The sequence below is a fragment of the Ranitomeya variabilis genome, chromosome 4, assembly GCF_051348905.1.
Source record: "Ranitomeya variabilis isolate aRanVar5 chromosome 4, aRanVar5.hap1, whole genome shotgun sequence".
NCBI lineage: Eukaryota > Metazoa > Chordata > Amphibia > Anura > Dendrobatidae > Ranitomeya > Ranitomeya variabilis.
Genome location: NC_135235.1, coordinates 3,629,658 through 3,643,612, shown reverse-complemented (window position 1 = coordinate 3,643,612; position 13,955 = coordinate 3,629,658). Strand labels below are relative to the sequence as shown.

At 49.9% G+C, this 13,955-nt stretch overlaps 1 protein-coding gene across 2 annotated transcripts in view; it reads right to left on the bottom strand.

Moving 5' to 3' along the window:
• The window catches only part of RAB11FIP2 (RAB11 family interacting protein 2), a 54,266-nt gene extending 42,331 nt beyond the window's left edge, over positions 1 to 11,935 (bottom strand). Inside the window, exons 1-2 of one of the 2 annotated variants that reach the window (XM_077257888.1) lie at positions 11,828 to 11,927; positions 11,340 to 11,768 (exon numbers count right to left, since the gene is read on the bottom strand). In XM_077257888.1, coding sequence (XP_077114003.1) covers positions 11,340 to 11,686 — 347 coding nt within the window. In that variant the 5' untranslated portion in view covers positions 11,687 to 11,768; positions 11,828 to 11,927. Of the gene's footprint in view, positions 1 to 11,339 lie in introns of both variants that reach the window. The other variant, XM_077257887.1, reaches the window with a different exon arrangement.
• Between the last annotated feature and the right edge of the window lie 2,020 nt (positions 11,936 to 13,955).

The window sequence follows — 13,955 nt, the reverse complement described above, 5'->3', positions numbered from 1 at the left end:
ATGTAATCCAAACCCTAACCCTAACTTTATTCCCAACCCTAACTTTAGCCACAACCCTAACTTTAGCCACAACCCTAACCCTAACTTTAGCCCCAGCCCTAAGTGTAGCCCTAACCCTAGCCCCAACCCTAACCCTATCCCTAGCCCCAACCCTAATCCTAACCCTAATCCTAGCCCTAACCCTAAGGGGAAAATGGAAATACATTTTTTTTTAATTTTATTACTTTTCCCTAAGGGGGTGATGATTTACTATTTATAGTGGGTTTTTTAGCGGATTTTTATGATTGGCTGCTGTTACACACTAAAAGACACTGTTTATTGCAAAAAATAGTTTTTGCGTCTCCACATTTTGAGAGCTATAATTTTTCCATATTTTGGTCCACAGAGTCATGTGAGGTCTTGTTTTTTGTGGGACAAGTTGACGTTTTTATTGGTAACATAACATTTTCAGGCACATGACTTTTTTGATCGCTTTTTATTCGGATTTTTGTGAGGCAGAATGACCAAAAACAAGCTATTCAATAATTTCTTTTGGGGGGGGGGGGTGTTTATACTGTTCCATGTTTGGTAAAATTGATAAAGCAGTTTTATTCTTTGGGTCAGTATGATTACAGCGGAACCTCATTTATATCATTTTTTTATGTTTTGGCGCTTTTATACGATAAAAACTTATAGAAAAAATAATTTTTGCATCGCTTTATTCTGAGGGCTATAAGTTTTTTATTTTTTCTTTGATGATGCTGTATGGCGGCACATTTTTTGCAGGACAGGATGACGTTTTCAGCGGTACCATGGTTATTTATATCCGTCTTTTTGATTGCGTGCTATTCTACGTTTTGTTTGGCGTTATGATAATAAAAAAAGTTGCAAAAACAACGCTTTATTTTTTTTTTGTTTACGGTGTTCACTGAAGGGGTTAACTAGTGGGCCAGTTTTATAGGTCGGGTTGTTATGGACGCGGCGATACTAAATATGTGTACTTTTATTGTTTTTTTATTTAGATAAAGAAATGTATTTATGGGAACAATATATTTTTTTTCTTTATTTAGGAATTTTTTTATTTTTTTTTTACACATCTAAATATTTTTTTTTTTACATTATGACATTGTCCCGGAGGGGGGGCATCACACTATATTGACAGATCGCTGATCTGACACTTTGCACAGCACTGTGTCAGATCAGCGATCTGACGTGCACTGCTGGAGGCTTACAGGCGCCTGCTCAGAGCAGGCGCCCCCTCCCTGCATGATGCTTTCCTGTGCCCCCGGAACACTGCGATCATGTTTAATCGCAGTGTTCAGGGGGTTAATGTGCCAGGAGCGGTCCATGACTGCTCCTGGCACATAGTGCTGGATGTCAGCTGCGATAGTCAGCTGACACCCGGCCGCGCTACCGATTGCATCCCTGGGAATTAAGTCACCAGGTTACCTCGACGGGATAGTACATCATATGGGATTAAGGGGTTAAATAATTCAACATCCCCATTGCTTCTCCCCTCTTCCCATCTGCTTCTCACCTTTTATCTCTAACCTCCCCTTTCGGCCTCTCGCAGCATACTAACTCTCCAACGCATGAAGATGGAAACTCCCTTGATTTGGTCTTCTCCCGGCTTTGCTCACTGGATGATTTCACAAACTCCCCTCTCCCGCTCTCTGACCACAACCTTCTTTCATTCTCTATCGAGACCTGCCATCAAGCTCAGGTCACCCCCACTTTCCACACTTATAGAAACATACAGGCCATTAACACCCAGAAACTTATGAAGAACTTGCAGTCCTCATTGGCCCCAATCTCCTCCATCTCATGTCCTGATTCTGCTCTGAAGCATTACAATGAAACCCTGCAAAGTTCCCTGGATGAAGCGGCACCTCCTATACATAGGACAACTCGGCACAGACGGCGACCACCGTGGACACACTGCAAACACGTTTCCTGCAGCGGTGCTCCAGGTGCACCGAACATCTGTGGAGAAAATCTAATCTACCCGAAGATTTCTTCCATTATAAGTTCATGCTTAAAACATACAACTCTGCCCTTCACCTCTCCAAACCTATTTCAACAGCCCCTTCACCTCACTACCCAATAACCCTAAACGTCTCTTTCACACTTTTTATTCCCTACTCAACCCAAGAGTGCAGGCCCCAACCACGGATCTCCATTTCAAAGAAAAAATTGACCATATCCGACAGGAAATTATCTCCCAATCCCTTCATACCATGCACTGTCCTCTCTCCCCCACTGCATCTAGCTCACTCTGACTTTGAACCAGTCACAGAAAAAGAAGTAGTAATCAGGCTCCTTGCAACTTCTCGCCCAAACACTTGCACCAGTGACCTTATTCCCTCACATCTCCTCCAGTCCCTTTCCCCTGCTGTCACCTCTCACCTAACAAAAATAATCAATCTTTCTCTCTCTTCCGGTATCTTTCCCTCCTCATTTAAGCATGCCATCATACATCCATTACTTAAAAACTATCCCTTGACCAAAACTGTACTGCTAACTATAGACCTGTCTCTAATCTTCCCTTCATGTAAATCTTCTTCAATCTTCATCCCAGAAATGAGCCAGAAGTGAACAGAAGGTAAGACTAACCACTGTTAATAAATGTACTAAACTTCTTTCCCTTTCCACCACACTTACTCATCATGCTGACATACACTCTAAGGCCGGAGTCACACTAGCAGTATTTGGTCAGGATTTTACATCAGTATTTGTAGCCAAAACCAGGAGTGGAACAATTAGAGGAAAAGTATAATAGAAACATATGCTCCACTTCTGCATTTATCACCCACTCCTGGTTTTGGCTACAAATACTGATGTAAAATACTGACCAAGTACTGCTAGTGTGAGGGTAGCCTGACAGTTTTGGCTCCATTACTATTCAGCCTCCTTCACTATCCCCAAACCCCAGCACCCTCTAACCAAGTAATAAACTCTCCTTCCCTCCTGCCTCCCAACCTGTCCTCTGCTGACCTGCTCCTCAACCTCAGATCTCTCCTAATAAAACACAAAACAAGCTGCCCACTCTCCTTATCCCACCTGCTCTGTCTCTCTCTGCTTCTCCTCACTGCTGGAGACATACCTCCCAATTCTGGACCCCCACAGCTCATACCTCCCATTACTACCCCCTCCTATCGCTCCCAACCCAATATAAACACCCAAAATCTTGCCCACTTCAAATCCGTGCCCATGATGCCCACCCTCCTGCACCCTCTCTCTGAATCACTATGGAATGCCCGCTCCATCTGCAATAAACTCCACATGAATCACAACCTCTTTACCTCTCGCAATCTTTTCTTTCTGGGCATCACCGAAACATGGCTGACATCCTCTGACACAGCCTCCCCCGCTGCACTATGTTACGGTGGCCTCCACTTCACCCACACTCCTCGCCCTGGCAATAAACATGGTGGAGGAGTGGGCCTTCTCCTTTCTTCCAACTGTACCTTTAACCCAATCCCACCTCTACCCTCCCTTATCCTCCTCTCTTTTGAAGTCCACTGTCTGCATCCACTCCCCCTACAACCTCCAAGTGGCCGTCATATACCGACCTCCGGGCCCGACCACTGTTTTTATTGACCAAATCTCCACCTGGCTTCTTCACTTTCTCTCTGCTGACATTCCCACCAGCATCATGGGTGATTTCAACATCCCCATTGACACCCACCAGTCAGCAGCCTCCAAACTCCTGTCCCTTACTTCATCCTTTGGACTTAACCAGTGGTCCTCCTCAGCCACTCACACAGACGGACACACATTAGACCTGGTCTTCACCCGTTTCTGCTCCCTATCTAACTTCACAACCTCCCCTCTCCCTCTATCTGACCACCATCTACTCACTCTCATCCCTGTCCTCCTCACCTGTCACCCATGTCCAGCAACATGCGCACCCACGCAGGAACCTCGTACACCTAGACACCCACACACTCTCTGACTCCATCTTACCACTAGCATCCATATCCTCACTCCATGACACAGACACTGCCACTGCTTTCTACAATGCCACTTTCGGAACAGCTATTGACATGGTCGCTCCTGTTATACATAGCAGAGTGTGACGAACCAATAGACAACCCTGGCACAATAACATCACTAAAAAGCTTCGGCAAGTGTCCAGAATTGCAGAACGGCGTTGGAAGAAAACACATTCGCAAGATGATTTCACTGCACTCAAACAAGCAACACTCGCTTTCAAATCAGCTCTCACCTCTGCTAAACAGGCCTACTTCACAACCCTCATATCTTCCTTATCCCACAACCCCAAACAGTTGTTCGACACTTAACTCCCTCCTCCGCCCACCACTGCCCCCTCCGAGTTCCCTAATAGTTGCCGAGGACATTGTCACGCACTTCAAAAATAAGATCAACCAAACAAGGCAAATCTTTGTCGTAAAACTACCACAACCCCTTTGTATACCAGACCAATACCCAAACCCCATAACCTCCCTCCCCAAAATCACTGAAGGACAGCTTGCTCATCTTCTCTCCAAATCACACCTCACCACTTGTGCACTTGACCCCATCCCATCCCACCTCCTCCCCAACCTCACCACCATGCTTATCCCATCACTAAACCATCTCTTCAACCTATCACTAACTTCTGGTACCTTCCCCACTGCTTTCAAACATGCCTCAATCACACCTATCCTCAAAAAGCCATCTCTTGACCCAAGCGCTACGTCCAGCTATCGCCCCATATCTTTGCTCCCATTTGCATCCAAAGTCCTTGAGCAGCACTTCCATGCTGAACTTTCCTCTCACTTTGCATCTTACTCTCTCTTCGACAACCTACAATCTGGCTTCCGTCCCCACCATTCCACTGAGACTGCCCTGACCAAAATTACTAACGACTTACTTACAGCCAAAGCTTACAGACAATTCTCTATACTCCTCCTTCTAGACCTGTCCTCTGCCTTCGACACAGATAACCACTGCCTCCTACTACAGATCCTCTCCTCCTTTGGGGTCAAAGACCTGGCCCTATCTTGGATCTCCTCATACCTTACCAACCGCACATTTAGCGTTTCCTACTCCCACACTACCTCTTCATCTCACCCCCTCTGTGGTGTCCCTCAAGGCTCTGTCCTTGGGCCCTTACTCTTCTCAGTCTATACACTCGGCCTGGGACAACTCATAAGGTCCTATGGCTTCCAGAACCATCTATATGCTGATGACACTCAGATCTACCTCTCTGGCCCAGATGTCACCTCTGCTCTCCAGAATGCCCATCAGCCATATCCTCCTCCTCCTCTCGCTTCCTCAAGCTCAATGTGGACAAATCTGAACTAATTATCTTTGAAATGATAACTTTCCCATGTCCCCAAAATCCGCTGCCTCGGAGAAACCCCTTCTAATGTACAGCACCATGGAATTAATGGTGCTATATAAATAAATAATCTCTAAAATCCTCGAAAATCTGGTCCAGTCCCGTCTTATCCGCTATCTCTCAGATAACTCCCTTCTCAACTCTCTTCAATCTGGTTTCCGCTCTTTACACTCTACTGAAACTGCCCTCACTAAAGTCTCTAATGACCTATTAACAGCTAAATCTAATGATCACTACTCCACGATAATTCTCTTGGATCTCTCCGCAGCATTCGACGCTGTGGATCATCAGCTCCTCCTCACTATGCTCCGCTCCATCGGCCTCAAGGACACCGTTCTCTCTTGGTTCTCCTCCTATCTCTCTGACCGATCCTTCACTGTATGTTTTGCTGGTTCCTCCTCCTCTCACCTTCCCCTTACTGTTGGGGTTCCTCAAGGATCAGTCCTAGGCCCCCTCCTCTTCTCTTTGTATACTGCCCCTATTGGACAAACAATCAGTAGATTTGGTTTCCAGTACCATCTCTATGCTGATGACACCCAATTATACACTTCTGCTCCTGATATCTCGCCTGCCTTTTTAGAAAACACCAGTGATTGTCTTACCGCTGTCTCTAACATCATGTCCTCCCTCTGACACTGAACCGGTCAAAAACTGAACTCCTCGTGTTCTCTCCCTCTACTAACCTACCTTTGCCTGACATTGCCATCTCCGTGCGCGGTTCCACCATTACGCCATAGCAACATGCCCGCTGCCTTGGGTCATACTTGATTCCAAGCTTTCATTCACCCCCCACATCCGATCACTGGCTCGCTCTTGTAATCTGCATCTCAAAAACATTTCTAGAATTTTCCCTTTTCTTACTTTCGACTCAAAAACTCTTACTGTTTCACTTATTCATTCTCGTCTGGACTATTGTAACTCTCTACTAATCGGCCTCCCTCTTACCAAACTCTCCCCGCTCCAATCTGTCCTGAATGCTGCTGCCAGGATCATATTCCTCACCAACCGTTACACCGATGCCTCTACCTTGTGCCAGTCATTACACTGGCTACCCATCCACTCCAGAATACAGTACAAACTTATTACCCTGATCCTCAAAGCGCTCCATGGCTCAGCACCACCCTACATCTCCTCTCTGATCTGTCTACCACCCTACCCGAGCTCTCCATGGCTCAGCACCACCCTACATCTCCTCTCTGGTCTCAGCCTACCACCCTACCCGTGCCCTCCATGGCTCAGCACCACCCTACATCTCCTCTCTGGTCTCAGCCTACCACCCTACCCGTGCCCTCCATGGCTCAGCACCACCCTACATCTCCTCTCTGGTCTCAGCCTACCACCCTACCCGTGCACTACATGGCTCAGCACCACCCTACATCTCCTCCCTGGTCTCAGCCTACCACCCTACCCGTGCTCTCCATGGCTCAGCACCACCCTACATCTCCTCTCTGGTTTCAGCCTACCACCCTACCCGTGCTCTCCATGGCTCAGCACCAACCTACATCTCCTCCCTGGTCTCAGTCTACCACCCTACCTGTGCCCTCTATGGCTCAGCACCACCCTACATCTCCTCCCTGGTCTCAGCCTACCATCCTACCTGTGCCCTCCACGGCTCAGCACCACCCTACATCTCCTCCTTCGTCTCAGTCTACCACCCTACCTGTCCTCTCCATGGCTCAGCACCACCCTACATCTCCTCTTTCGATTTAGTCTACCACCCTACCTGTGCCCTCCATGGCTCAGCACCACCCTACATCTCCTCCCTGGTCTCATCTACCACCCTACCCGTGCCCTCCAAGGCTCAGCACCACCCTACATCTCCTCCCTGGTCTCATCTACCACCCTACCTGTGCCCTCCACGGCTCAGCACCACCCTACATCTCCTCCCTGGTCTCAGTCTACAACCTTACCTGTGCACTCCATGGCTCAGCACCACCCTATATCTCCTCCCTGGTCTCAGCCTACCACCCTACCTGTGCCCTCCACGGCTCAGCACCACCCTACATCTCCTCCCTGGTCTCAGTCTACAACCTTACCTGTGCACTCCATGGCTCAGCACCACCCTATATCTCCTCCCTGGTCTCAGCCTACCACCCTACCCGTGCCCTCCACGGCTCAGCACCACCCTACATCTCCTCCCTGGTCTCAGTCTACCACCCTACCCGTGCTCTCCATGGCTCAGCACCACCCTACATCTCCTCCCTGGTCGTAGTCTACCATCCTACCCGTGCCCTCCATGGCTCAGCACCACCCTACATCTCCTCTCTGGTCTCAGCCTACCACCCTACCCGTGCCCTCCATGGCTCAGCACCACCCTACATCTCCTCTCTGGTCTCAGCCTACCACCCTACCCGTGCACTACATGGCTCAGCACCACCCTACATCTCCTCCCTGGTCTCAGCCTACCACCCTACCCGTGCTCTCCATGGCTCAGCACCACCCTACATCTCCTCTCTAGTCTCAGCCTACCACCCTACCCGTGCTCTCCATGGCTCAGCACCACCCTACATCTCCTCTCTGGTCTCAGCCTACCACCCTACCCGTGCTCTCCATGGCTCAGCACCAACCTACATCTCCTCCCTGGTCTCAGTCTACCACCCTACCTGTGCCCTCTATGGCTCAGCACCACCCTACATCTCCTCCCTGGTCTCAGTCTACCACCCTACCCGTGCTCTCCATGGCTCAGCACCACCCTACATCTCCTCCCTGGTCGTAGTCTACCATCCTACCCGTGCCCTCCATGGCTCAGCACCACCCTACATCTCCTCCCTGGTCGTAGTCTACCATCCTACCCGTGCCCTCCATGGCTCAGCACCACCCTACATCTCCTCTCTGGTCTCAGCCTACCACCCTACCCGTGCCCTCCATGGCTCAGCACCACCCTACATCTCCTCTCTGGTCTCAGCCTACCACCCTACCCGTGCACTACATGGCTCAGCACCACCCTACATCTCCTCCCTGGTCTCAGCCTACCACCCTACCCGTGCTCTCCATGGCTCAGCACCACCCTACATCTCCTCTCTGGTCTCAGCCTACCACCCTACCCGTGCTCTCCATGGCTCAGCACCACCCTACATCTCCTCTCTGGTCTCAGCCTACCACCCTACCCGTGCTCTCCATGGCTCAGCACCAACCTACATCTCCTCCCTGGTCTCAGTCTACCACCCTACCTGTGCCCTCTATGGCTCAGCACCACCCTACATCTCCTCCCTGGTCTCAGCCTACCATCCTACCTGTGCCCTCCACGGCTCAGCACCACCCTACATCTCCTCCTTCGTCTCAGTCTACCACCCTACCTGTCCTCTCCATGGCTCAGCACCACCCTACATCTCCTCCTTCGATTTAGTCTACCACCCTACCTGTGCCCTCCATGGCTCAGCACCACCCTACATCTCCTCCCTGGTCTCATCTACCACCCTACCCGTGCCCTCCAAGGCTCAGCACCACCCTACATCTCCTCCCTGGTCTCATCTACCACCCTACCTGTGCCCTCCACGGCTCAGCACCACCCTACATCTCCTCCCTGGTCTCAGTCTACCACCCTACCCGTGCCCTCCACGGCTCAGCACCACCCTACATCTCCTCCCTGGTCTCAGTCTACCACCCTACCCGTGCCCTCCATGGCTCAGCACCACCCTACATCTCCTCCCTGGTCGTAGTCTACCATCCTACCCGTGCCCTCCATGGCTCAGCACCACCCTACATCTCCTCCCTGGTCGTAGTCTACCATCCTACCCGTGCTCTCCATGGCTCAGCACCAACCTACATCTCCTCCCTGGTCGTAGTCTACCATCCTACCCGTGCCCCAGCATCGTCTGAAGTAAATTAGGCTAAAACTGAGGGGCTGTGCTGATGTTGGGAATAAACTGAGGGGCAGTGATGATGGGGGGAATAAACTGAGGGGCAGTGATGATGGGGGGAATAAACTGAGGGGCAGTGATGATGGGGGGAATAAACTGAGGGGCTGTGCTGATGGGGGGAAATATACTGAGGGGCTGTGCTGATGGGGGGAAATATACTGAGGGGCTGTGCTGATGGGGGAAATAAACTGAGGGGCAGTGATGATGGGGGGAATAAACTGAGGGGCAGTGATGATGGGGGGAATAAACTGAGGGGCTGTGCTGATGGGGGGAAATATACTGAGGGGCTGTGCTGATGGGGGGAAATATACTGAGGGGCTGTGCTGATGGGGGAAATAAACTGAGGGGCAGTGATGATGGGGGGAATAAACTGAGGGGCAGTGATGATGGGGGGAATAAACTGAGGGGCAGTGATGATGGGGGGAATAAACTGAGGGGCAGTGATGATGGGGGAATAAACTGAGGGGCTGTGCTGATGGGGGAATAAACTGAGGGGCTGTGCTGATGGGGGAATAAACTGAGGGGCTGTGCTGATGGGGGAATAAACTGAGGGGCTGTGCTGATGGGGGAATAAACTGAGGGGCTGTGCTGATGATGGGAAATAAACTGAGGGGCTGTGCTGATGGGGGAAATAAACTGAGGGGCAGTGATGATGGGGGGAAAAAACTGAGGGGCTGTGCTGATGGGGGGAATAAACTGAGGGGCAGTGATGATGGGGGAATAAACTGAGGGGCTGTGCTGATAGGGGGGAATAAACTGAGGGGCTGTGCTGATGATGGGAAATAAACTGAGGGGCTGTGCTGATGGGGGGAATAAACTGAGGGGCAGTGATGATGGGGGGAATAAACTGAGGGGCTGTGCTGATAGGGGGGAATAAACTGAGGGGCAGTGATGATGGGGGATATAAGCTGCGGGGCAGTGATGATATGGGGAATAAACTGAGGGGCTGTGCTGATAGGGGGGAATAAACTGAGGGGCAGTGATGATGGGGGGAATAAACTGAGGGGCAGTGATGATGGGGGGAATAAACTGAGGGGCAGTGATGATGGGGGGAATAAACTGAGGGGCAGTGATGATGGGGGGAATAAACTGAGGGGCAGTGATGATGGGGGGAATAAACTGAGGGGCTGTGCTGATGGGGGAATAAACTGAGGGGCTGTGCTGATGGGGGAATAAACTGAGGGTCTGTGCTGATGGGGGAAATAAACTGAGGGGCAGTGATGATGGGGGGAAAAAACTGAGGGGCTGTGCTGATGGGGGAATAAACTGAGGGGCAGTGATGATGGGGGAATAAACTGAGGGGCTGTGCTGATGGGGGGAATAAACTGAGGGGCAGTGATGATGGGGGAATAAACTGAGGGGCTGTGCTGATGGGGGGAATAAACTGAGGGGCAGTGATGATGGGGGAATAAACTGAGGGGCTGATAGGGGGGAATAAACTGAGGGGCTGTGCTGATGATGGGAAATAAACTGAGGGGCTGTGCTGATGGGGGGGGGGAAACTGAAGGGCTGTGCTGATGGGGGAATAAATAATCCTCTAGTCACCTCCAGAGCTGCATTCACTATTCTACTATTAGATCAGGTTTTTTCTGGTTACCTCCGGAGCTGCACTCACTATTCTGCTTTTATATCGTGTCTTATCCTCCAGTCACCTCCAGAGCTGCACTCACTATTCTGCTGTTACATCGTGCCTTATCCTCCAGTCACCTCCAGAGCTGCACTCACTATTCTGCTGTTACATTAGGTCTTATCCTCCAGAGCTGCCTTATCCTCCAGTCACCTCCAGAGCTGCACTCACTATTCTGCTGTTACATTAGGTCTTATCCTCCAGAGCTGCACTCACTATTCTGCATTACATTAGGTCTTAACCTCCAGAGCTGCACTCACTACTCCGCTGTTACATCGTGCCTTATCCTCCAGTCACCTCCAGAGCTGCACTCACTATTCTGCTCTTACATCGTGTCTTATCCTCCAGTCACCTCCAGAGCTGCAGTCACTATTCTGCTCTTACATCGTGTCTTAGCCTCCAGTCACCTCCAGAGCTGCACTCACTATTCTGCTCTTACATCGTGCCTTAGCCTCCAGTCACCTCCAGAGCTGCGGTCACTATTCTGCTCTCACGCCCTCATGTACTGTGGCGGCCCGGCACTTACTCGGTGCTGCTCCGGGTCCTCTCCTCGCACAGGCCGCCCAGGCTGATGGAGACCTGCCCCAGGAACTTGTCCAGGCCGACCAGGGAGCGGTGCATGGCGGTGAGCAGCAGGCGGCTCTGCCCCGGGCTCTGCGGATCCATCAGGCCGGGCAGCTCGAACGAGGCTTCTTCCCTCCACACGGGGCTCAGGCTCTTCTCCACCACGGACGTGCAGTACTTCTCCCGGCCCAGCTGGATGATGCTGTACGTGTCGTTGGCGCCATGCTTGCCCCTGGGCTGGAGGTTCCGGGCCTGCAGCACCGTCACCTGCACATGGGTGGGCTGCCAGCGCTCCGCCGCCGCCTCCATCCTGCCGGTGCCCCGGCTCTAGCGGAGCATGGCGGGGGGTGCGGGCGTCCTGCGCCGGGGACCGGGAGCCGCCATCCTCCTCCTCACTGTCCGGCCGCAGCTCCACCGACCTCACTGTACGGCCGCAGCGCGACCACCGGCCTCACTGTACGGCCGCAGCTCCACAGCACCAAGGATAAGGCCGCTCTCACCACTGTCCGCGGAGCCACAGCCAACCAGCTGACGGTCTCCTCACCTGCCGTCACCGGAAGCCGCCGTGATTGGAGCTGAGTGTGTACAGCGTCTAATATAGAAGAGTCCTCCATCCATAATAATAGTGAGCGGAGGACCAGGTCCTGTCTATATATAAGAATGCTATATCCTAGTGAGCGGAGGACCAGGTACTGACTATATATAAGAATACTATATCCTAGTGAGCGGAGGACCAGGTCCTGAATATATATAAGAATACTATATCCTAGTGAGCAGAGGACCAGGTCCTGTCTATATATAAGAATACTATATCCTAGTGAGCGGAGGACCAGGTCCTGTCTATATATAAGAATACTATATCCTAGTGAGCGGAGGACCAGGTCCTGAATATATATAAGAATACTATATCCTAGTGAGCAGAGGACCAGGTCCTGTCTATATATAAGAATACTATATCCTAGTGAGCGGAGGACCAGGTCCTGTCTATATATAAGAATACTATATCCTAGTGAGGGGAGGACCAGGTCCTGAATATATATAAGAATACTATATCCTACTGAGCGGAGGACCAGGTGATGTCTATATATAAGAATACTATATCCTAGTGAGCGCAGGACCAGGTCCTGTCTATATATAAGAATACTATATCCTAGTGAGCGGAGGACCAGGTCCTGTCTATATATAAGAATACTATATCCTAGTGAGCGCAGGACCAGGTCCTGTCTATATATAAGAATACTATATCCTAGTGAGCGGAGGACCAGGTCCTGACTATATATAAGAATACTATATCCTAGTGAGCGGAGGACCAGGTCCTGACTATATATAAGAATACTATATCCTAGTGAGCGGAGGACCAGGTCCTGTCTATATATAAGAATACTATATCCTAGTGAGCACAGGACCAGGTCCTGTCTATATATAAGAATACTATATCCTAGTGAGCAGAGGACCAGGTCCTGTCTATATATAAGAATACTATATCCTAGTGAGCGGAGGACCAGGTCCTGTCTATATATAAGAATACTATATCCTAGTGAGGGGAGGACCAGGTCCTGAATATATATAAGAATACTATATCCTACTGAGCGGAGGACCAGGTGATGTCTATATATAAGAATACTATATCCTAGTGAGCGGAGGACCAGGTCCTGTCTGTATATAAGAATACTATATCCTAGTGAGCGGAGGACCAGGTCCTGTCTATATATAAGAATACTATATCCTAGTGAGCGGAGGACCAGGTCCTGACTATATATAAGAATACTATATCCTAGTGAGCGGAGGACCAGGTCCTGTCTATATATAAGAATACTATATCCTAGTGAGCGGAGGACCAGGTCCTGACTATATATAAGAATACTATATCCTAGTGAGCGGAGGACCAGGTCCTGTCTATATATAAGAATACTATATCCTAGTGAGGGGAGGACCAGGTCCTGAATATATATAAGAATACTATATCCTACTGAGCGGAGGACCAGGTGATGTCTATATATAAGAATACTATATCCTAGTGAGCGGAGGACCAGGTCCTGTCTATATATAAGAATACTATATCCTAGTGAGCGGAGGACCAGGTCCTGTCTATATATAAGAATACTATATCCTAGTGAGCGGAGGACCAGGTCCTGACTATATATAAGAATACTATATCCTAGTGAGCGGAGGACCAGGTCCTGTCTATATATAAGAATACTATATCCTAGTGAGCGGAGGACCAGGTCCTGTCTATATATAAGAATACTATATCCTACTGAGCGGAGGACCAGGTCCTGTCTATATATAAGAATACTATATTCTAGTGAGCGGAGGACCAGGTCCTGTCTATATATAAGAATACTATATCCTAGTGAGCAGAGGACCAGGTCCTGTCTATATATAAGAATACTATATCCTAGTGAGCGGAGGACCAGGTCCTGACTATATATAAGAATAATATATCCTAGTGAGCGGAGGACCAGGTCCTGACTATATATAAGAATACTATATCCTAGTGAGCGGAGGACCAGGTCCTGACTATATATAAGAATACTATATCCTAGTGAGCGGAGGAACAGGTCCTGACTATATATAA